The 25336-nt window shown below is 45.0% G+C and overlaps 1 protein-coding gene across 3 annotated transcripts in view; it reads right to left on the bottom strand.

Moving 5' to 3' along the window:
- Positions 1-650: 650 nt before the first annotated feature.
- IFT54 (intraflagellar transport 54) overlaps positions 651-25336 on the bottom strand; it is a 52065-nt gene continuing 27379 nt past the window's right edge. The window contains exons 14-15 of one of the 3 annotated variants that reach the window (XM_074315953.2): positions 4855-5078; positions 651-2801 (exon numbers count right to left, since the gene is read on the bottom strand). In XM_074315953.2, coding sequence (XP_074172054.2) covers positions 2636-2801; positions 4855-5078 — 390 coding nt within the window. In that variant the 3' untranslated portion in view covers positions 651-2635. Of the gene's footprint in view, positions 2870-4854; positions 5079-5117; positions 25334-25336 lie in introns of those variants that run through there. The other 2 variants (XM_074315957.2, XM_074315959.2) reach the window with 2 other exon arrangements.

The following is a 25336-nucleotide window of genomic DNA, read 5'->3' as shown; positions in this document are numbered from 1 at the left end:
TCAGGAGTAGACGAACTCCGTGACGTGCCCGCTGCATCTCTGCGGGTGGCGGAAGATTCACAGCTGGGAGCTGAGTCCTGGCCTCTGTAGACCATCTTCCTTGAAGGCGGGCACGTGTGAGCACATGATCTGTGTACGAGGTCTCATTTCCTAGCCATCCTTCTGGAAGCTTGAGCAAACTGGCCATCCTAAGCCTGTGACTGCTGCCATCAAGCTCTTATTCAAAAGCTGGTGGAGGTCCGTCCAGGCCATCTGTCCTTTCACTCGTGTGCCGTGACACTGGGCACGTCAGTGGAAGACAAATCTTACTCAGTGCAAGACAAATCTTACTCAGTGCAGCAGCTTTAAAAAGAAGTGCAGGCACGTTTCAGGCGCCCTGGCAACAGCCGCCCAGCGGCCAGACCACGCCGAATCCTAAACTGCACGTAGTCACGTAGTGACATCATCTCTCTTCACAGATTTCAATCACTACTATTTTTCTAAACTGATTATCAAAAAGAAAAATAAGTATGAATATCAAAGAAGAAAGCTTGAATGTTAGCCTTGAATTATTTTTTCCAAAGGTTTGTGTATTTCCTTTGAATATAAATTAGCATCAGCTCAACCTTTAAATTAAAATTTCTGAAGTATGACTAGTACTTCCTGAAAACTTATAAACCAAAATAGAGAAAACATTTAATAATCCCATTTGTGTTTTATCAAAATAATAAATAACATCAGGATTTAATTTGTTTGTGATAAGATACAGGAAAAATCACATGCAGACTTTCTAAAACCTCACGAATGATCTTCAAATTTCTGATAAATGCTTATCTGTCATATAAACTTTCAATTTATACAGGAGAGATAAGCGTCACAATATGAAGAAATAAATTTCCCTGAACTTTCTTCAAAGAAAAACAAAATGAAAATAAAAAAATACAAATGCTTATAAATTTTTTCCAGGTGTCAACTGAATTGCACAACTGATACAGTTATAGAAAAAATATGTGATTATTTTTAATGATTTATGTATAAAAGAAAAAAATAAGTTTTATGATACAATTTGATAGACTACTTCATACAAAATTTTACCCACATACAGTGCATGTAATTTTTTGCAACATAAAAATTCTAGTCATACATACAAATTCATAAAAGGCAGATATCTTAACTTGAAGCAAAACAGAGTCCATTGAAGGCTGTGGCTAAGTCATTTGAATTTAGTGGAAGAAAAGATTATAAGTGTACGAAGGGCTAGTGACTAAATACCTCCCCTCCCCCAATAAGTATTAAGTATAATCTGATCAAACAGAATTTTATGGTGTATTTTATGGAGAAGAAGACCAGTGTTTCTAAATGGTAGGTCTTAATAGTCTGATCTTGCACTTGGCTTAGAAAATCATATAACTACCTGAGTAAAAGATTCATTTTGGATATCACACTAAGAAAAAACTAAACTGTGCCATCTGTGCTCATCCTTAAAGAAACAAAACCTCCGCAGGCAGTTCTAACACTTAACCTGGCACTCTTGGTTTACATAATAAATACAAGATGTCAGAACCCAGACCTAAGACCAGTAAACATGTCTCCAAATAGTGAAATCCTTTGCACCCACACTTAAAGATGTATTTGCAGAATTATATGTATGTGAAAAACTAAATACAAACCATGTTTTAAAAAAAACAAAAACTGTTTTGCTTTAAAAAATAATTTCTCCCCCAAAATGGTCCTATCAAAAAATGTTGTAAATCCGTGCATCCTTTTAAGTCTTCCTTTTGCCGTTTTCCCTAAGCTACCTGTCTCTCAGGTGCACAGGTGCACACACCTGTGCGAAAGAAAGGACATGGCGCCAGTTCCTTGGAGAGCAAGCCCTCTTCTTACAGAGAACAGGGACTCCTGCCGAGCCCCACCAGCACCACTGTGGGGAAAAGCAGAGGCAAATGCTGAAGGAGAGGACGGCCGGGGACAACCCCATGTCCAGACAAGGTCAGGAAGGCCACCTCGAATCTCCTTTTGAAATTTATGAACTTTAAGGGCTAGAAACACAAGCAAAAGATAATAGGGACCAACAAGAAAATTACACGGAGAGGCACATGCAATTATAGAGAGGCTAAAAGAAAGTTCACATGTCCCTTTATAAAGGTATAGGCTGAAATGAACGCTTTGCAGGTGGAAATGAACTACAAATACAGTTCATTCATTTTCAGGTCTCACTCTATTTATAAAATGCCTATCCTCCTTCATTCAGTGCTTGACTTATGGAAGTCCTGTCACTAGACCTGAAACCTGAAGTCAACGACTACGGTTTGCCTTGGTGTACCAAGGCCACTTACTGCCTGAGAATTCTGGTAATAAACTAAACGCAACAGTCTACTGCAGAAAAACACAGGACAGGCTCGCAAAGAAACTTCTCACACAGACGTTTTGAAGAGCTATTTATAACTAGCAAGTATTCTAGCTGGAGGAAGGTAGGAACACACGGTCTTTTCTATACACTAATACGTCTACAGTTTTAAAGCTCCGAAAATTAGTTGGATAACATTGGAAACCATTCGTTTTCTTAGCAAGCTGACAGTTCAAAAGGAATAATGCTCTACCCTCCTTTTTATTTTCCAACTGATGATGACTTCTAGTCTTTGAGATTCCTGAGCTTTCACCTTCTCGAACTCAAATTGATGCTGTACACCATTTTCTGAATTTTCTCCTCGTTCCTCAGGATGTTGGCCTTCACAGCACAGATCTTGTCTTGCTGGTCTTTAATCAGCTGCTCCAGCTCCACGAGCTGGGCCCGTAAGGGCTCCACGGTGCCGTCTGTGATGCTGCCGGAAACACAACCAGTGGCTGGTAAGTATCCTGGCTCATTTTAGATTTGATGCTTCATTATACACTGAAAGATGACAAAAGGAAACTACTGATCGCATCCAAAGAAAAAGGATAAAATCAGAAACATACTACAATAATGATATAAAGAGGAAAAACCTCACACCTGGGAGAAATCTAGATCATTTTTCACAACTCCCACAACCCAAAATGAAGTTGAACATGAAATTTAGACAGCGCAGGCTGATATTTCTTCAAGTACTTAAGTTACAGATGTCACAGAGCCCGGAGGACGGCAGGGAGGTGAGTAGCGAGACCCAGCAACATGTAGACAGCCCGATATGCCCCCCCCCCCCCTTGCTGGAATCCCAACCTCAAGGGGAGGCTCACCCAGCCTCAAGGGCTTCCTGGAGGAAGTCTCCATGATTCACTTGCTCAAGACATGACAGGTGGCCTTTCACTACGGGTTAAGTACTGGGGTGACACTAGAAATACTTGGGAAAGCCAGGTCAGACTTAATCTTTCCCTTTAGGTTTTTTAAGCACATAAATACAAAACAAAAAAACCAACAGCTTCCTACCATCCTACTGTAAAGCAAAACCAGGTTTTTTAGGGAGGAAATGTCTGCAATGATACTTTTTAACACCTTACATCAAAATGTTAAGTGCTAAGCGATTACGGGCCTCCCTGGTTTTAGAAAGTTCACGTTATGCCACTTCACTTTCACAAAAGACCTCTGTTAGTACAGGTTTGAGCTAACCAGAAGAAATCCAAAGGGTTCTTGCTTTTACAAGAAATGCAAAAAGTGAAAATAGCAGTCAGTGCCTGTTTGGCAGCCGCCGGTGTGAGGCCCTGCCAGCTCCTCCAGGAGCCAGACGCTGCATCTCAGTGCCAGGCCCAGCTCTCTGACCCCGTCCGGGAGCACCAGTGCTTTACCCATTTACTCTGTGCATCCATTAGCAAGTGTGTCCTACGGCAGCAGAAAAGCTGAAGGAAGCTTCTAAGGGTGTGACACTCAGCATAAAACTGGATGGAACTGAGCGTCGATCACGGTGAAGGACATAAAGGCCTGTGTGCGCTGAACCTGCACCACGCACACCACTTACACACAGAAAAAGAGTCCTGAAAGCTGACGAAGTTACTATCGGTTCTGCAAGCAGCAAAGCGGTCTTAGTCAGAACCCCAATAACGGATAAAATGGACAGTCCATTGCTTGAGTGGACTGACTGGTGGGTGTGTATCTATCGTATCCCTCCTGCTTTGACCACATGACAGGGTTACGTGAGGTTTTACGTGTTACTTGGGATGATTCGGTGGGTGATTTTTTTGGGTCTGGCAATGCTCAAAAATCTTTGCTTTATGCCATTTCGGCTTACGAAAGGTTTCAGAGGAACGCTCTACTTTTGGATGGGGGTGACCATGGATCATTCTAGAATAGGCACCAAAAAGTTCTCAGTGATTTCTAACTTCTTTCATGCTTACATTTTAAAATTTAAGGGGCTTTTTAAGAATAAGCAGACTAATAATAAAGAGTAGGACTTCATTATAATATAGCTTTTTATTATATGGGTTTGGGTATATCACTGAGTCTTATTAAGTGTTTTCTAAAACGCTTAAGGGTTGATATAAAATTATATGCACCCCAGATTCACTGATATAGAATGTCAAACACTTCCCTAAAATAAATCTCTTTTTAGTCACTATTATATTTCTTTCATAGGAGGAATTTCATAATACATTCATTAGCATTTCTTTCAGAGTAAAAAACTAAAATACTTTCCAACTATAAACAGTTATAAAGCTTTGGGGATTTTGATAAAACACATGAAAAACATGGTAGCCAAACTGCAAAGTTCCCTGTATTTTTTAATGTCTGAATCTGTTATGCATGCGAACATGAACTCCAAATCTTCTCCAATTGCTACAAAGCAATGTACACTAGGACAGGAAAGAAGCAGCAACAGGTTTCCTTGGGGGAGGAGGGCTGGGCGCTGGTGCAGGCTTGGCCCCGCCCCCAGTGGCCCCGCCCCCAGTGGCCCCGCCCCCACTGACCTCTGCTCCTCCCGCAGGGCCTCCGCGTGCCGCTTGTTCTCGCTGTGCCACAGCTGCAGCTCGTGCTGCATGGCGTCCACGTCCTCCTGCAGGTAGTCCATGGTCTTGCCCAGGGGGAGCGCACTCTTGCACAGCGTCTGGATGGACGCGCGGAGCTTCTCTATCTCCTTGGAGACGATGTCCTTTTCCTTCTTCCAGGCAGACTCAAAGGCGGGCAACTTCTCCTACAGGCAGTGGGAAAACACAGAGAGAGAGAGAGAGAGAGCGAGAGAGCGAGAGCGAGAGAGAGAGAGAGAGAGAGAGAGAGAGAGAGAGAGAGCGAGAGAGAGAGAGCTAGGCGTCCTCAGTACTCAGGCAGCATGGCAGGGGAGTGGGGACACTGCTGGCTCGAGACCCTCCGGCCTACGTGACACTGCTTTGCTTCTGCGAACGTGAGGCCGGGCCAGCAGCAGCCCCGCCGTGCGTGCGAAGCGCTGTGTGCGCAGTAAGCAGTGTGGGCGAGGGTCCATTCCTTCCCTTGGCAGAGGGTACAGGGCTCTTTACTTGGAAGGCTGTCTGAGGGGCAAATTTCTCTATGTTAAGGTGTTATTTCCCAAATGACCAGAAACTTATAGTAGCTATGGTTACACAAGCTTCGGGACACTAATGATTTTCCCAAATGCACTGCTGAGAAAGGGGCCTGAGCCTGCATCACTACTTGAACGCACCACCTTTCCACCTCAAATGACTCTGAAACCCAGCTTGCCAGGTGAAAGGAGGAAAGGAACCTGCAAGAGAGAAAACTGGTGATGGGGAGGAGAAGGATGAGGGTGTGGCCCACGGCACCAGGCAGGGCCCCGCGGAGGTCAGGCTGACGCTGCACCGAGCCGCTGGCCGAGAAGCCTGCTACTCTGAGGCCTGGGGCCCTCGGGGGCACACTGGTGCGGGGTCGGTCGGGTGGGGTGAGCTCACGCAGCAGGGCTGAAGGAGGTGAGGACCCAGAGGCCACCGGGGAACCTGCTTTGGTTTTGGCCTGGAGTTCGTTGACAAGCAACTTCAGGATTCTCTTTATATGAGCTTTTATCACAGACATCTCTGAATTTCAAAAAGTGATGCAAGTTGATAATAATGAATAAGCAGTTTGCTTGGGACTCCTGTCCTGGGAAAATGAACGCTGTTGGCTCAGGAAGCCCTCCCCGACGCTCCTGCTCCTCAGCCTGCTTGTGGCCTGCCAGCGTTACCCACTCCGAGTACGAGGCAAAGGCATTCAGTTATAATCGAAGGCTTATGTCTTACGTTTGAACTTGCTTTACTACGTTATGTAACCACTGTGTTACTTCTAATGCCAGTTTCACACTGCAGGCTCCAGGAGGGCAGGGACCCCTGTCTGGATCCGCTGTGGTCCATACAGTGGCTCCTTAAATATTTGTCAAGTGAACAAATGAAGTGAATAAATAATTCACTGCCAACCCTAGCCCCACCACCTGCTGACTTCTGGCAAACACATGCAAAGCCTGAACACACCTGGCACACTGGAAATGTTAAATGAAAATAAAAGGTGAAACTCGTGGCGCTAGTGAGTGAGTTCAGCAGGGCTGCATGATATAAGATAAACATACAAAAATCAGCTGTGTTTCCATTTGCTCAAAAAAGGGAAAATACTAGATGTAAACCGACCAAAATGTGTATAGAACTTGTATACTGCAAACTACGTAATGCAGATGAAAGAAATCAAAGAAGATCTAAATAAATGGAGAGACATACCATGTTCATCAATTACAAGATTCAACATGGTAAAAATGTCAATTCTCCCCAAACTGATATACAGGTTTAACACAATTCCTATAAAAATGTCAAATTTTGTTTTGGATATAGACAAGGTTATCTTAAAATTTATGTGGAGAAGCAGAGGACCTGCAAGAGCTAAAACCTTAGAAAGAGAAGACTAAGGAGGGAGCAGCCAGTCTACCCAATTTCAGGACTTAGGATGTAGCTACAGTAAGCAAGGCAGTGTGTGCTGGCAGGACAGACACACAGACCAATGAATCAGAACAGAGAATCCAGAAACAGATCCACGCCAATAGGCCCAACGGATGTTTGACAAAAGTGCAAAAGCAACGCAGTGGAGGAATGGAGTCTTTCAACATATGGCACCCGCACAATTGGACACCCACATGGGGGAAGTGAACCCTGACCGAAGCCTCCACACCTTACACAGAAGGTAGCTCCAAATAGATTGTGGACTTAAATGTAAAATGTAAAACTATGAACCTTTTAGAAAAAAGGAGGAAATCTTTGGGATGTAGGGCCAGGCAGAGTTCTCAGACTTGACACCAAAAGCACAATCCATTAAAGGAAAAACTGGTAAAATGGACTCTATGAAAATTTAAAACTTTCATTGTGCAAGAAACCCTGTTGCGAGGATGAAAGATGAGTTAGAGAGTGAGAGAATATATTTTCAAACCGTAGATCTGACAAAGAACTAGTATCTAGAATATATAAATTCTCCAAACTTAACAGCAAAAAGCAAACAATCCAATTAAAACATGGGCAAAAGACATGAATAGACATTTCACCAAAGAGGACACACAGATAGAGGACAAGCACGTGGAAAGATGTTCAAGGTCATTACCCCTTAGGAAAATGCGAACTGAAACCACACTGAGATGCCATCACTCCTCAACCATCAGAATGGCTAAAATCAGTACGGTGACACCACCACATGCTGTGAGGACGCAGAGAAGCCGGACCCTCGTACACGGCTGGTGGGACTGTAAAATGGTGCAGCTACTCTGGAAAACAGTGTGGCAGTTTCTGTAAAAACCTAACATGCAATTAGCACAAGGCCCAGCAAGTGTTCTCCTAGAGAAATGAGACTCGTGTTCACACAAAAACCTGGACACAGATGTGTACAGAGGCTTTATTCGAAGCACCCAAACCTGGAAACGGCCCACGGCGCTCAACAGGTGAAGAGTTAAATGAACGGCTACATCCACACCACAGACGGCTACTCGGCCATAGAAAGGGGTGGACCGCTGACTCCCACCGCCGCCTGCGTCTCAGAGAATTATACTGAATGAAAGAAGCCCGTCTCAGAGGATTACACGCTATATGATTCCACTTACAGAACATCCTTGAAACAACAAAATCAGAAAGATGGAGAATAGATTGTGGTTGCCAGGGGTTAAGAAGGAGGTGGGTGGCAGGTGTGGGTGTGGTTGTGAAAGGACAGGAGGGATGCTTGCCGTGATGGAAAGGCTCTGTATCTTGACTGTATCACGGGGAGCACGTCTGGTGTGACATTACACTACGGTTGTGCAAGATGTCAGCGGTGGGGAAAACTCAGGAAAAGGACCTGGGATATCACTGTGATTTCTCACAAGTGCACGTGAATCTACAGTTACCTCAAAATAAGTTTAAGGAGAGCAAAAGGGAAATGGCAACATAAATGCCTTTAAAATGCTACATGATGAACACGACTCTGATACAATTATAAATTACTTCCCAAGAAAACATGTGTTGACTTTATTATAGGCAGATGAATAAATCTCTCATTGACTTAGTTGAGAAATAGACAGTGCTATATAAGCCCATTCATACTGATTACTAAGAATTCTAATGTCTTCAGCACATGTGGACTCTACTGTAAAACTGTTTAGGGCTCAGAACCCAGGATGGGAGACGAACATACATAAATGTCATAGGGATCCCTGAGTTACAAGGTGAAGAGGACGCTGTGGCTATGTGGTCCGGCCCCTCCATTCCACGTCGCCTCGTCCAGCTCTATGTCCCTGCACCGCAGAGCCGAGCAGAACTTGGAACACTAATCATAAAGTTTATAACTTTATTTTTAAGAGGTCAAGAATTTAAAATAAGATACATCTGGGTTCGGGTTCTGATAGTCAAGAGAGACTTATTGCTGCAAACTCGTCGCTGCAAAACATCAAAATTCTGGCATTTTTCAAACTTTCATTTGAATGGCCGTGGCAGGGTGGGGGTGAATAGGTCAGGCGGTGATTATGTGCTTAGAAAAGCACACCCTCTGACGACAGACTGATTTATACACCGCTTATGCAGCTCCATCAGCAACTTTCCAGGAGAACGTAACCATTACAAACCCGTTTCATGGACTTAAGATGTACAATAAAATCTGAGAACCTACTACCACACTCACCACTCAGGAATCAGTCATATGCAATATGCTTAGTTTTTGAAAACGAAAGACTGAAAAATAATGAAACTATGTAATGACAGAAAATACCACCTAAAACCCCCAGAACACGGGAGGACTGGTGGGGAAGGCAGTGCGTGGCCGGGAACAAGCGCTCTGCAGTCGTGAGGCCAGTGCCAGCCCAGCTTCCCCACCTCCTCATGCGACGGCCTCGGGAGCCTGACCAAGCGCTGTGCCTCAGTTTCCTCACAGTAAGATGGAAGTAAAAACGTTCACTCTGCAGCTAAGATTAAACGGGGTAACATGAAACGGGCAGCTCAGTGTCTCGCACACAGGAAACTCTCCATAAAGCTGACCGTGGTCCTAAGTTTATCCACACGAAGAACAATGCCACAAAGCCCCAAGCTGGCTGCCGTGAGGAAGCAGCTCGCACCGCGAGGCACCGTGGCGGCCATGGGCGCACACGGGAAAATACGAGTGTGGTTATGTATTGTCAGCACCAACGAACAGGTGGTTATGTCCAGCTCCAGGAAGACAAGTCCTGTCATCAAAACGCCATTTATCTTACTTACTGACACAGTCCCTGCCCATCTCCATTTTGTAAGTATAAATAAGCCACACCATGAAATCAGACCTCAAAACTCTTTCCTGAAAGATGCAATTCTGAGCTCAGACACCCTCCCGGAGCCATGCTGGCTGGCCTGAGCACGTGGCTGTGGCACCCTTGTCATGGGATCGGTTTCTACAGGCGACAGAGGGGTGGCAGCCATGTGTGTTTCACGGGCCATGTGTCCGCCCTCCGGTGCCCTCCTTTTGCTGCAGGCTGCAGACGATTTACTAAGCTGGTTTCTGGCAGGATGCTTCTGGCAAAGAACAGAGGGGGCCAAAAAAACTATATACATTTTACGAAAGGAAAAAACTATATTAAAATTGTAATAATATGTACCGATAACAAAAGGTGAATACAAATCGTATGTATACATTTTTTTGGCACCCCGGTATAAGCACTTTAGAAAAAGTGACTTTCCAAGAGTTTTCAGTAAATTACTTTGGGACTTAATCTTATTTGCATTTACCACATCCACACTTGTCCCCAGAGTGATTTTTAAATCTAAAAATATTTATTATACATCAGACAAATAAAAACCATTGACCTGAGAGATTTGCTTCTCTAAGTTCAATGTCAATGCTTTAGGAGAAGAAAGTACTATTTCTAAAATGATGCCTCAAGCAGGACCCGTAGACACTGCCAGCCATCTACAGGAGCAAGATTTGGGGTGCAACAGGGGGGCTGGTGGCACCTGCCCCTGGATCTGAGGGTCCTGCACACCCTGAGCAGGGCTTTCCCTACAGGAAGCAAACCCAATAAACAAAGCTGTGATTAACCGGGGGGTAATAAATCAGAGTGAGTATGTGCTTTAAATAACATACTCTTCTGTGACCTCAGGCACTAACCTAGACAATCTGTCAAAGTGCCTTGTTTTCATAAACCGAGGAATGCCTGCATCCAAGTTACAACAGGAAAGCAGAGACCAACAGAGTAACTATTCGAGTGTTCTGTTCACCCAGAAATATCACAGCGCCAAACTCCTATGGGAACCATACATTCATCTCTGATGCAGGTCACACCGGCTATCGTGAACGCACAGTGAAACAGTCTGCAATCAAACACGTTAGCCTTTACACACACACAGAAAAGCACACAAAACAGAACGCACGGTGTAACAAAATGATAGATGTAATACCTGCAGCCTGGGTCAAGACAGCAAGGCCGCCGGGGTCCCCGAGGCCTAAGGTCACCACCGTGATGCCTGGTGCTGAACCAGCCTGGGTGTACAGCATGCCCTGCTGTTTGGTCCCCTGCTCGCCTGCGGCATTCGTACAGGGCAGATGGCATCGCAGTGCCCACCCGTGTGTGTCAGCCTCTCCTCAACAGTAAATTTAGGAATCAACAAGGAGTCACAAGCACGTGTATTTCATTCACTTGCTCTGCTGAATGGCATTTAATTTTATCTATTCACCCTCGCGACTGCCGATGGACGTTTACAAACGATGCAACTCTGAATACTCTTATCTACGTCCCCCTGCAGGTTCTGCAGGAAATGCACCCAGAAGAGGCACTGCCGGGTCACAGGGCATGTGTGTCTTCAATCTTAGGACAATGTCAAACAGTTTTCCAAAATGGGGACACCAACTTACAACTATTTTTCATGAAACAACATTGTATTTCTATGTGTAGAAAAGGACACAGGCTCCTGCAGCATTTCCGCAATCCAACAACTGTGAGCAATGACACTGAACCATTCCACTGGCAGCAGACAGACAACTAACGCTGCACGTCGGGGACATATATGACAACATGTGAACAATCTTCCAGGTGAGAAAGTCTGCTCGCTGCAGCAACTACAGATAAGAAATCAGCATGAGCAGGAAGCTTCTAGAATGCCTGCATGAGAAGCTACACCATGTGAGGGTTAACTGCTCAGACCAGGCCAGATGGATCTGGGGTGCCAGCCTACCTCTGCAACTTAATGTTACATAACCTTGGACGAGATGACCTCTGTGCCTCAGTTTCCTAACCTAGAAAATGGGGATAACCTATCTCACAGATTACTTCGAGGCTTAAATGAAGCGACACATGCAATTCCCTAATCGTAAGAAGTACGCTATAAATGTTAGCTAATTGTCCACACTGACGGGGAAGCTCCCATGGGAGAAGAAATGCACGTAAGGAGCCCTTGAGCTGGTGCAGAGCACAAGTTCTTAACTGTGAAGTACGTCCATGAACATCACTCCCCGGACTAGACCCAAGGAGCCAGCCCTCCTGGACATTAGTGTAAGGTCAGAGGAGGAGGCCGGGCTGAGACCCGGTGGGGTCACGGGCTGAATGAAGCCAGGTTAGTTACAGAACACAGAAGACAGTGTTCAGATTGGCCTTTCTCACTGACCCGAAAAATGGAAATAATTTACAAATCATCTGATCACACGGAGAACTGGTCATACTGACATTAACAGAGCAAGCGGGCAACAGGGAGGCAGAACTCAACTTCTCAGCGGAAACGCTCCCTTCTCTACGCAAAGTTTAACGCAATAAGAACGCGACCTTACTGCCCTAGAACTGGTCCTTTTGGGCATTTTTACGAAAGCCTCTTCTCACACGTTTATCTTCCAGATGAACCTTAAAATACTCTCTGCCAAGTTCCAAAACAGCCATTGAATATTTACTGGAATCACATTAAATTTATAAATAAATTGGAGGGAAACGATATCTCTGTAATATTGAGTTTCCCATCCAGGAACACAAGGCCTTGATTTTTTCCAGACCTTTTCCATTTCTTGGTAAAATTCCTTGGCTTCCCAATCCAGTTACTAGAAACGCCTTGTTAGGCGCAGACATGCCCCTATAAGTGACAATGTTATCTCCAGGTCGGGAGGAGACTGTGGTTTCCCACTGCGTATTGCTGACATGCAGGAAAAATACTGACTTGTGTACATTTATTTTGTCACTGGTCATCATTTTTTTTCCTAACAGTTTTAACTTTGGGGGGATTGAGTTACTTGATAGGCTGCTGTCATCGTCACAGAATGACGATCCTGTCTTCCCTCTGGAATGGAACCTCCTTTATTTGTGCACTGGCAGAACCTCCAGAAATCTAAACAGGGTGACACTGTCCCTGACGCAGGTCCTCTTGTCCCCAACGTGAGGAGATACCTTTCTATTCTTAGTTCACTATGAGTTTCTAGTCATAATGGATGTTGAATTTTAATATGTGCCATTCATTCTTAAGAGATAACACACGAGTGATTTTATTTGGCTCAAGAATCATTTTTAGGTTAAATGTAAGATAAGTAAGCCCATGTTCAACGATGCTACAACAACCAGCCTGAATTTTTTTCAATTGAAAGAAGTGGCTCTTTACTGGATGTGGCAGCACAGATGAAGAAGAAACACTGACTCCGAAAGGAAACAGGCGGAAACACACTTACCTAGTAGGGAACAGAGCATTCAGAGCTGGAATACATTCTATTTCACTATTAACTATCTGTTACAATACATGCTTTAGAAAAAAACAAGATCTGTAATTCCTAACCATGAAGTTTTGTTCTTACAGAATAAACACAAAGAGTAAAAGGAAGGAAATTTTAAAAATTGGAGGTATCAGTAAAGCAAAGATTCAAAGAGAAGATCAATAAAGTCAAAAGTTGGTGGTTTAAGAAAACTGACAAATTACTGAAAGAAAATGATTTCAGGAAAAGAAAAAAAGCACAAATAAGGAGAATTATTAATAAAGAGAGAACAAACTAAACTACAAATAGAGATGTTTAAAAGAATTCTATCAAGATGTTTTTACAAACTTGGACATTTTAAGAGAAACTGATAACTAGAAGTTAAGAAAAAATAGAAAGGCTGAATACTCCCATAATTAATACAGAAATAAAAGCAGTGGTTTCAACTTTTCCCACAAAAGAAACACCGTGTTCAGACAGTTTTACAGGTAAGTCCCCAACAAGTTATCCACAAACAATATCATTCCATCATCGATCATCTATTCTAGAGAAAAAAGCCATCAATGTTAGTTAACAAATTAAATATAACTGAATCATTTTAATCATTGCAGAAAATGCATTTAATAAAATTCAACACGCATGCATGACAAAGCCCCATACGGGGGGAAAAAATTGTACTTTCTCCATCTGTTTGCTACAACAAATATCAGAAAAGGGTAAATTTCAGAAGCATCCCATCGAAGTGAGGAAGGAAACTCATTCCCATTAGTTGCCAGAGCAATCAGACAAGAAAAAGAAAAGCAGGAGGACAGGCAAGGAGGAAGTGAGCCGCCAGGACTTAGCGGTGACGAGAACAACAGGGTGGCACGGGGAACAGCAGGGCCCCTGCCCCGGGTGACCGCCCACGTGCCCAGGTGCGCCACCGCTCCCCACCCCCACAGCCTTGGACCAGCCCCTCAGCCTCCGGGTGCCCCAGCCCGTTTCTCACCATCATATGTGTCAGTACCGGCCGCTGGTACAGCGTAAAAACACAAAAGAATCAACACACATTTTGAAAAGTTTATCAAGGAAGCTGGTTGTGAGTCATGGACATTCCTACCTACCAGCAACAAAGAATTAGAAAACAAATTTAAATTAGATAGTATTTACAACAGCAGGATAAACTCCAGAGCACCCAGATGGAAATCTGACAAGAGACGCTCACATCCTCCACCGACTACAGCATCAGCATCTACTGAGACATTAAAGAAGGCCAATAAACGGCGAGTGTCATGCAGGAATGCTCCCACTGCAATCCAGGGGGCTGGTGACAGTACCTGCATGGAAGCACAGAGGACCAATCGCCAGCCAAGCTACCAGAGGGGCCTGATTATAAAGCTACAGTGATGAAAGCAGGGTGGACTGGGAATGGGGGTGGGGAGGGCTCTGGCCTGCAGGCTGGTCTAACACCCATTGTTTTTGTGCAGCCCAGGAGCTAAGAACGGTTTTTACACTTTTAAATAGTTGCAAACATTATTTAAAGAGTAATATTTTGTGACATGCGTGGAAGTTGTATAAAATTCCCATCTCAGCATCCATAAATAAAGTTTTTTTGGAGCCCAGCCACACTCATTCCTCAGCATGTAGCCTGCAAGGGCAGCACTGAATACTGGGGATAGAGACTACAAGGCTCTCTCCGCTGAAAATACTGACTACCTGCCCCTATGCAGAAAAAGTTTGCTGACCGCTGCTGCACAGAATCCGGAAAAAGCCCCACATATGGCAGATCAGTGTGGAAACGAGGGAAAGTTGGGTATCCATATGGGGCAAAAACGGCACCTCTGTCTCACAACAGGCAGGAAAATCAATCCCAGGTGGATTAAGGACCCGAATGTCAAAACAGAGCTTTAATTTTTTAAACAGAAGAAATATCTTTCTGACCTTAGAGAAGCACTTCTTAACTAAGACACAAAAACCACTAATCATAAGACATAAGACTGAGAAATTTGACGAGATTAAAATTAAGACTCAGTCATCAAAACACCTTAAGGAAAGTGAAGAAAAAACTAGAGCATAAATGATGATTTTAATGTGGGTTTGCCACCTTTGACCCTCCACCCTCCCACCTACAACTACGACGTTATTTTTCTATACAACTAATTTTCTGAAACCCGGTTTAGGGCTTTTCCATTCAATTCTGTAGTAATAGTTATGCTCAGTTCTATTTGCTTAACTGGCTTACGGCTCCATTTGAATTCATTTCGTCCATACCACTGGTGCCCAATAGAAACACGAGAGTCACATATATAATTTAACATTTTCTACCAGTTTCATTAAAAAAGTAAAAAGAAATAGGTGAAACTAATTTCAGTGAAGTTTATTTAACTCAATTTATCCAAAATACTGTTTCAACATTAGTCAATACAAAGAATACTGACGAGATACTTTATGTTGCTCTTTTCCTTCTAAGTGTTTGAAGTCCGCTGTGCCTTTCACACTTAGAGCACATTTCCGTTTGGACCAGGCACTTTTCAAGTGCGCCAATGCCACCTGTGACAAGGGACCACTGCACAGGTCACAGGGGTCTACACACGGCCTTTCCAGAGGGGTGGGCTTCGAGCTGCTTGTTCATGTTTGCTTTCTGATCTCTCAGTTATCCAGACAGACTATATTTCGGGCAACTTTTTTTTCAAGAATACAAGAGCAATGTTTTTTGAGCCCTTGCATCAGCCTGGGTATGTCTTTCGTTGTTTCTACCTGTGAAACACCAACCTGACTAAATAATAAGGATCTGGGGGCCAGTTGTTTTTCTCCAAATGTGGCAGCTCCTGTCCCACTTTCTTGGGCACCTGGGCTACAGACAAGTATAAAAGCAAATCTGACTCTGGTTCCCTTGAAAAAAACCTACTGTTCCCTGCCCTACAGTGTACTCACTGGATGGTGCTTTGTTTTGTTGTTTTTATAAAACCCTTTTATCTCAACAGTATTGCCAATATTGTGAGTTCCCTTTTTTGCCCAGAACATAAAAGCACTTTAGAGAGCAGGCTCATAGCAGGTTAAGCTTCTTGCTTTCATCAATGTACCAAGTGCCTCTAAAAGGCACACATTCATTTAACAGCATATGAATCGATGTCAGAAAGCTATGCAAACCACATTCCTATCACACTTGCCTTGGAAATTGGTATTACTGTCTAACCCACAGGGCAGACAGCTATACCTGCTCCCCATGCTCAGGGGCCTGCGACCAGGCCGGGCCGCCAGGGCTTAGCACCAGGATGGCAACCCCAGTGGTTGTGCGGGGTTCACCCAGGCTATAGCCCCTCCTTACCAGGCCCCTTTCCTCCCTGAAGCCTTGTGGAAAATGTCCGCTACTCCTGTAACGCTCTGTTCCAACTTCTTCATTCCTGCCCAGTGCTTCCTCACATTTTATCACGTGTTCCCATCCATTTCCCTCCTTCTCTGCTAACTCTTGTTCAGTCAGCAGTTAGTGACAACTTACTTGTGTCCAGTGCTATGTGCGCAGGAAAGGGAAATGAGACACATTGGTCTGTACCTTACGAGAGTCCCTTCCGAGGGCAAGTCAGGAACGGTCTCTTTCTGCCCCTTTTCCTCCTGAACCCCCCGGTGGGCAAAGCCAGGGAAGCATCAGCACGAGGGTGCGGGGTGGGGAGTGTGGGCCCAGCGTGTGGAAGGAGGGAGGGCACCAGGGAGGAGGGGCCGCAGACAGCACAGGCTGTCTAGACCGGGAGTGACCGGGAGCTCACCCCTGGGGCGTAAGGGGTGCTGTCAGAGCCCAAGGTGGGTGCACACAGCATCCACACCGGCCGGGGTGCAGAGCAGCAGAGAGAGACTGGTTACCAGGGATACTGAGCCAGGGTTCACACTGCTCAGGGAGGGAATTACAAACACAGAAGGGGGTAACTAGAGTGAGCCCTCTGGTGTACGTGTACACACACACACACAAGCACATGCACACACACACACAACACACATGCACACGTACACACACGTGCGCACACATGCACTTTTTTCTCCAGTTCTGACCACTGAGAGGGCCTGAGAGCCGAAACATTCCAAAAGCAGGGAGCACATGTTGCGAACACATCTGGGTTCTAAACATCGTCTCCACTAAAAGGAACCAGGAGAAGCGGCTGAGGCAGTGGAAGTACACAGAGGCCACAAAGGAAGGGGAGCTGAGGAACGCTGGTGACTGAAAGGACGCCAGAGCCGATCTGAAGGAGACTCCACCGGCCAAATCAAAATAATGAGTGAGAGAGTACGCAACCCGCTGAATAAAGTTGGAAACCATGAGCCCACAGGGACAAATAAATGATTAAATTGAAGGTTAGAGAAGAACAGGACACTTACACTGCTTCATAGTACTTCTGAACAAAATATTAGTAATTACAAAGTGAGAAGGAGAAACCTGACAGTGGCGAAGCTGGCAGACTCGTTCTAATCAAGAGACCCAGGCGAGAGCCAGCAGCGGTGGGACAAACACGCGCTGCGCAACAGGATTCTGCGAGAAGAGCTCCGTCTGGATCTAACCCTGAGGAAACATCAGAGACCCGAACTGAGGGACCTGCTACAAAGTAACTGTCTTGTAATCCTCCAAGTGGTAAAGGTTGTGAGTTAAGGAAAGACCTACAGACTGTTTCCCACTGAGAGAGCGGACAGAGGGCTTGCTGGAGGGTCAGCTGTATCGGTGTCCATTTTGTAGTTCGGGGGCCCTGTGGTGGTGACGCAGAAGGTCCCTATTTGTAGAAATCAGTCAAGTATTTGGCAGTGATGTCAGCAATTAGTTCTCAAACAGTTTAGGGGAAAACTCCTTTGTACTGACATGCAGCTCTCCTGTGAGTGTAAGATGACTGAGAGTTGGCTGCGGCAGCAGACCCAGGCCTGGCATGTCGCAGAAGCTCGCCAAACTCGGGGTCCTTCGGGTCACTGCTACCACCCCCAGGATGGGCAATCGGAGGCCGTTCCTCCGTAGTCCCTGAGCTGACTTCACCTACTCGAGGGCTGAGGGCTGAACCACGACGGCACCCAAGGGGGCAGAGGGACAGACCCTGTGAGGACGACAGTTACACACGCTCCACTTTCACACTGAACATCCCGATCGGTTATCTCTGGAGTAGCTGAAAGTTCTCAAAAGTGCCCTTCACAGCTTTAAAGGTTGGACCTGCTTCTACGTCTGTTTTTCTTCAAAAGTACCTTTTAAAAAATGCTCCAAAGTATTTACTTTATTTGCTTGGCTTAGCTGTCGCTACGAAAACATCAGTGTCTATCATTTTTCACTGCCAGTGAACTCGACTTGTGCACTAAAGCTTCTGTAAGCTAACGGCAAACCTAACCAGTACCCAACATATTAATATAAGGGAATGACTCCTGAGTTTCCAAACCTAACCAATAAAACTTCTAGAATACATCTTGTTTGTAACATAAAGTATACATGTCAGAGTGTCAATATACAGTGCATTTTACTTATAAATAACTTATTAAGAAATTAGTGTCTAAACACATTTCTATTTTAACATCAATTTGTGTTATAAGAGATTTAAGAACGTTCTCTAAAATGTAAAGCACACGTAGAGTAACCCTTTGCTAAGTGGCCGTCGTCCCGGCCTCCGTGACAAGGGGTGACAAGGGCTGTCAGGGGCTTCATTAATCATTAAAGGCCCCACCTGGGGGGCGGGCGGGATCTGTGGCCAGAGGAACGGTTGGGGGGTTCCGATCAGAAAACCTAGCTGATGCTCCAACATGAGAAGTTACACATGCGTCACTGCTGTAAGGATCGGGAATCAACGTTTTTTAATGCCAAACACTTCAGTTTTTCTTTCCTCTAAAACACCCCTGTGACCCGTACCCCGGAGAAAAGTGACAAAGCTCTGTCACTGGTCTGGGCATCACGTCCCTTCTGAGTCCATTCTACCAGCTGAAATCAAAACCTGAGAAAACCTCATTTCTCAGCCACGTCCGGTCTGATCCCCCAGCTGCAGCACTTCCTTGGAAGCAGCTTTTCAAGTCAGAAACAAATCCAAGGAACAGTAACAAGATGGGAGCTAGAAAAATAAATGTGTTTCTCACTCATAGCAGTGGGCTCAAGTGGGCATGTTTCGAAAAGAACAAAATAAACTCAGAATTAAAAAAAAGGTACCAGGAAATACATTTCTTTTTTAAAGTGAAGCCAAAGAAATATGGAATTTCAGGATTAAGATGGTTCTGGAAACATGCTGCTCCGCCTAAAGCCAAGAGATTCAAGCGAGAGCCCGCTCCAGAGCGACAGGCCCTGCGTCCTTCGTAATGCACGGGAAATCTGGGACACCCTGCTGTCCCCAGGTAGCCCATGTGACCTCCTCCTCAAGCCCAGAGCCGGATGAGGGCTAGGACCCAGGTGTGGGGCATGAGACTCCCGGAACCTTAATTTCCTGGAAAGCAGCCATGGCTGGCCTCCAAGCGCCCCGGGGAGATGAGAGATCGCCCATGGGAGACACGGCAGAGAGGGTGAGAAGCTGCCGAGAAGCTGCCAGGCTCTGCTCACTGCTGACACCGCTGAGCCACTACCCACCTGGGACAGCAGACAACCCTGAGGACCCAGCTCAGTGACACTGCTCCATGCCGAGGACAGCCACGCCAGACCTGTGGCAGCGGCCGGCCAGGGCAGGCTGAGCTCTGCCAGGTCGTTGGAAGCCCTGATTTCTAATGTTCTTTTTTTTAAAACAAGTTCATGCTGTCTCACTGGGGACTGTCTAAGTCTTCAGACCTCTTCAAACGACTGAATGAGTCTCCAGTCGGGGCAGCGTCCCACTGCTTCCTGCCGCTGGGCCAATGGCCGCTGGGCGGCTGAGCATCTGTAACTTGTGACGAAGTCCTTTCTGTTTCTCTCTTCATTGCTCTCCAGGCAACCTGCACTTTGTCCCACTGAGCTTTACCCCTTTTTTTACAATCAATTTGACGAAATTCAATCTGAATTCTAATTCTTATCAAGTGCTTTTCATCCTGCGGCTACGATAACACTGACCCCTCACGCATCCGTTAACTCTCACACTGAACATATTTAAACACCAGGTCTTCCCTACTTAGTAACTGAATTTATGTCTGCAGACTTAGGGTGTCAACGTTAACCAAACTAAAGCTAACTTTTATGCAAAGCACAGAGTAGGGTATTGGTGGGACTAAGGCAACATGGTCTATGGGGCCAAAAGTGACTACAATCTAGAAAAGTGATCAATGTTGCATGACATGAATTTTAAGTTGAAATTTTTAGTTAAAATAAGATGTTTATTCATCACACTATCATTCACTGGGTAAAAATATTTAAGTGAAAACAATATTCCTAGCAAAAGGAATCTAATAACACTAGGACCACAAACGTCCAAACTAAAAATACTTTTATCAGGTGCAGAATTTCAGTGAAGAAGGAACTGGGAATAGCGTTTTTTTCCCTAACAGGATTAAAGCATTTGTGTTGAAATTGCACCATCTAGCTACCAAAATAAGAAATAATTTAAAGGTCTATTTAAATCAACAAAGTGAAAGAGAGCAAGACTGAAATCCCTGACTTTCACATAAGAATTTAGCTATTTGCTACATACTAATTATTATAATTAAAATATACCATGTTTGTGATAAGGTTGTTTTCTCTATCAAGAGGCATTACAACACATGACAGGTTCTCATATTCCAAACGCATGTCATCTACAATCTCTACCGACACTGGATGCTACATTTGGCCCTTATTAAAACTTCCACGGAGAAGGACAGTAAAATACATACACGCAGGTAAAATCCAGCACAAAGTACTGAGACCAAAGGTACACTACAACTTGTGAAAAGCAGAGAAAACATCTCTTATTTGAAGTTTTAAACGAGACAGAAGACAAGCAACTAGCATCATGACTCGTATGTACACGTACAGCTGGATAACGACCATAGGCAGACGCGGCCCACAGGCTTTGACACATATCCTTACAGCTGCCTCCCCACGAAGCCCAAGTTCTCACCAGAGGAGAGCGGTGACCCCAACTCCCCCTGAAGATGCATCATTTACGTGACCAAGAAGCTGAAGAGAGTAAAATCACAACTTGAAATAAGCTGAAAGAGAAAGAAATCTACAAAGGGAAATACTCTGAGAGAGTCTATTTCAAAATAAGGAATTTAAATGAAAAGAAAAATCATCTGAAATTTACATTCACTTCGAACAGATATAACATGAAAAAAAGCTGAAAGAAGATAATATAAAAGGAGATTGAAAACTCAGGACTGAGAAATCTCTAAACAGTACTTTAAAGTGAGTGAACCATCTTTGAAATTGCTGTCTATTACTCTAAAGCATCTTTAGTTATAAAGTTTAAAAAGCAAGTAGTTTTGAAGCATAAGAAACGCTAATAAAACTGCTTTTCTGGTTGTTTTTCAAAACCTTCATAAATCTGAAGGAAAAAATGCTGGCATGAACTAATATCTTACTATTAACAAAGTTTAATATTTCCTCTTGAAAAGAGAACAAATAAGTCAGGATAATGAAAAAAATGCTCAAAGCAGTCGGATTCACATATTTATTCTATAATGTATTATTCAAGTCCATTAGCACAATAAGAAATGGCTTTTCTTCCAATGCAACTTCAAAGACAGGCTGGAGAGATGCCCAGATTACAAATATGTATTTCCTTAGCATTGAAAAAAAATGCTCCCTCCAAAAAACTAAAAAGTACCGAGACTAAGGGCCCGCTACAACTTATGTGAAAAGCAGAGAAAACATCTCCTATTCAAGTTTCTAAGCAGACAGAGAGAAGACAAGTAACTCCTATCATGACTCATACGTATAAATCAATCATGACGATAGGCAGACTTGGCCCACGGGCTGAGCTCACCTTCTTACAGCTGCCTCCTCGAGAAGGCACTGAGGCCAGGCCCCAAAGTGTGCAGAGCAGACGGCTGTGCAGGCATTCTGAAGTATTTACACACACCGACCACAGACCAGGCCACAGAGACAGGCGCAATTCCAAAAATTGGTATCATACAGACCATATCCTTTGAACATGCAATTATATTAGATACTGTCAATAAAAAGACTTTTTAAAAACGCTTATGTTTGAAAGCTAAAGAACAGACTGCTCAATAGCCCACGTTTAAAAAGAATAACAACAAAGTACTTCATGTTAAAATTCCAGAATTTTTAATATTGAATATTAACTCATTATTCACGGAATTTAACATTCAAGTATAAAGCATACTTAAAGAGAAATGTATAGTCTTAAATATATTGATTTTTAAAATGACAAAGACTACAAATAAATGAGCTAAGTATTTTACACAAGAGGCTAGAAAAAGTAAACACCCAAAGAAATTAAAAGGAAAAATAAAGAACAGAAATCAATGAAATGAAAACAAAATTGAGTATCTACAAAACCAAAAGCTGATCCTTTGCTAGACGGTGTCTATTTCAAAAGCTTTTTTAAGGTCTCATCAAGGGGAAAAAAAGACAACATTTCTGGAAGGAAAGGAAAACTATAACTGTAGGTACATTTTTAAAATCATAAAAGTATACTTCAAACGTCTTTGTGCCATGACTCCGTACATGTGAATGAAATGAACAACTTCCTAGGAAAGGCTGTGGAACAGACTGCGGCCGACCCCAGTGTCTGATCTCCCTTCTTTCAGCAAAGCTTCCTGCGTCCGAGTACAGCCCAACGTGGTAGAAATGCTAGTTCCAGAACCCTCGGCTCTTGGCCAGCAGGCGGCCTCCTCCACATACCCATGTGCCTTGCAAATATTGCCATGTTTTGAGCGTGCCAGGCAGTGAGAAAATCTGGCAAGTTTTAGTCTGTGTTAATGGAATCCCTGATGGTTAGCCAAGCAAACTGATGCCTGGAATAAAGATTTCCCTTCACAGTCCCCTCAGTGACAAAGACCCGGCCAATATAACGTAAGTGAAAGTCGTGTGCACAACTTCTAATAAATAGCCTCTACTTCCCTCTTCCTCCTTCCTTCTGGCTGGAATGCAGGTCTGACAGCTGGAACCGGGCAGCCATCCTGGCCCCTGAGGTGCCCTGAGGCGTGAAGGTCCCGAGAGTGCAGGAATGAGATAGAAGGCTTCACTGCCACCTCCAGACTCGGACTCGTGGGCTAAAGCACTTCCTACCTCATGGAAGCCACTATTGTTTCAGATCTTTCCTCACTTACATGTCAGTCTAATCCTAACTGATTCAAATAGTAGTTAACAAAAGAAACTAAAACAGAAATAGGAAAATGGAGTATACCCACTAAAGAAACTGACTTGGTAAAACCAACAGAAAGGATAACCTGCGAGCACAGCACAGCCAGCAACATTAGACTTCAACAGCACTAAGAGTGAGAAGAGGAGAAGCCAGCAGTGGAGACGGGCTAATCATTCCGTTAAGGAAACGCCACTTACACGCACCGAACATTCCAAAGGCTGTGACCGTACCAAGTGGTGACGACCTCGTGGAGCTACTGGACGTCTCATCACTGCAGGCAGGATGGAAAATGGTGCCACCACGTGGGAAAACAGCTTAGCAATTTCTTACCACAGTACACACACGTCTACCACGTGTCCCAGCAGTCCCACTGCCAGGTATGTGCCCAGAGGAATGGAAGAAGTTGTCCACACGGAGACCTATATGTGAACGTTCACCGCAGCTTCTCTTGTGACAGGCCCACACTGAAACAACCCATGTGTTCATTAAATGACAAATGTGGCCTGCCCACAGCAATGCAAAGGCATGACAGGGGGCACATGCTGCAGCACGGACACGTCTCAAAGTAAGTCTGACGAGTAAAGGAAGCCAGACGGAAAAAAAGCATGTCCCGAACGAGTCCACTCACATACAATTGTAGGACAGGCAAAGTACAGAGCAGCGACTGAAAGCGCATGAGTGGATGTGGGCCTGGGGCTGGGGGAGCACGGAGAGAGTGGGCACAGGCTGCCGTCGAGGGCGGCGGCCATGTTCGCTGTCTCAACTGGCTGGCACACACGTGCGCAGACTTCCACCCCTTTGGGGGAGCAAATCGCAACAGCCGCTTTGGGGACGATGTGGCACAGCAATTTGTCTGGACACGGGCTCCGAGGCAGGGCTGCACACTACGGCCCAGGGTGGGGTCCTCTGCTGCAAGCCAAGTTTCACGGGTACACATCCACACTCGCTCAGCATTGTATGTGCTCGGACGCCTGCGGGCTGGCTCACCCGCAGAGCTGAGAAGCGGTAGCCCACAGACTGTGGCTCTGAGCCGGGAGTCCTTGCTGCCTGGCCCTTCACAGAAAACATGCAGATAATGCCTGGCAAGGGTGCTGGCTCTCGGACGCCAGGAGACACGGGCGGGAGCCCACGGAGCACTGATCACAGCGAAAGGCTGAGAGACTGAAATGCCCATCAGTCAGTAAGGGAACTAACCAACAAATAATGGGGCACCATCACCAGTTAAAGTGAACAAACTGGATCCACAAGTATGGAAACAGGAGGGGCCCAGAAACGACACGCTGCCTGAAGAAGCAACCCACGTCACACACCTGCAGCAGGGAAACAGCACATCTCCCGGAACAAGGCAGGTACGCACAGAAGCAAGGGGCACAGCAAGGGCACACCGCATGCCTTCCAGTGGCTGCCCGGGGACCGTGGGGCTGGGAAAAACAGAAAGGACTTCAACGTTTCCTATACATTTTAATTTCTTTTATTTTTAAAAAATCCAAGATTTTCTAGAAAACCAAGTCAAATGTAAATCTGAGGTGTATCAACTTACTAAAGAAAGCAGAGCAGACAGGCTTGCCGGCTCCTCCCTGCTCGGCTGTAAGACCCATCCTCCCGACTGCAATCCCTTCCTCTGCAAACACTTCCTCGCTGTACTTTTTCAAAGCATCAAATGTTCACCAAACGAGGATTCTTTTCCTTTTATCTTCTAACGTCAAAAGATCCACTACTCTGAAATTTACTCTTCAGAGGACACTTGGAAACACCAGCCTAGTATGCTTTGCATAAAAGTCAGAGCTATAAAATTTAAACCAACTGAAGCTTCCTCGGCCACCTACAGTAACCGCCTGGAGGCACACAGTCCCTCCACTGGGGGCAGACAGCCCGGAACAGTGGGAGCCTCAGGCCCAGGAAAAGGACTCTGACGAACTAGCCTTGCACAGCCCTGGGGTGAGCAGGCCGCACAAAGCCATCCGTCCCCTTCAGAAGAGCAGCGGCCTCAGGCACAGCCTCCACCCCAGTCAGCCTCGGTCATCACTGTTCCAAGGGCCCCTGTAACGTTCCTCTCACTGCACGCTCTCCTCAGGGCTATTTCAGACCATGTCTTCATGACCAACCAGGGTATTTTAAGCAGAATTATCTA

This window comes from Rhinolophus sinicus, chromosome 17 (assembly GCF_057876585.1).
Source record: "Rhinolophus sinicus isolate RSI-liver-muscle chromosome 17, RSI-T2T, whole genome shotgun sequence".
In the NCBI taxonomy this organism is placed as follows: domain Eukaryota; kingdom Metazoa; phylum Chordata; class Mammalia; order Chiroptera; family Rhinolophidae; genus Rhinolophus; species Rhinolophus sinicus.
This window is presented reverse-complemented; position numbering and strand designations above follow the sequence as displayed.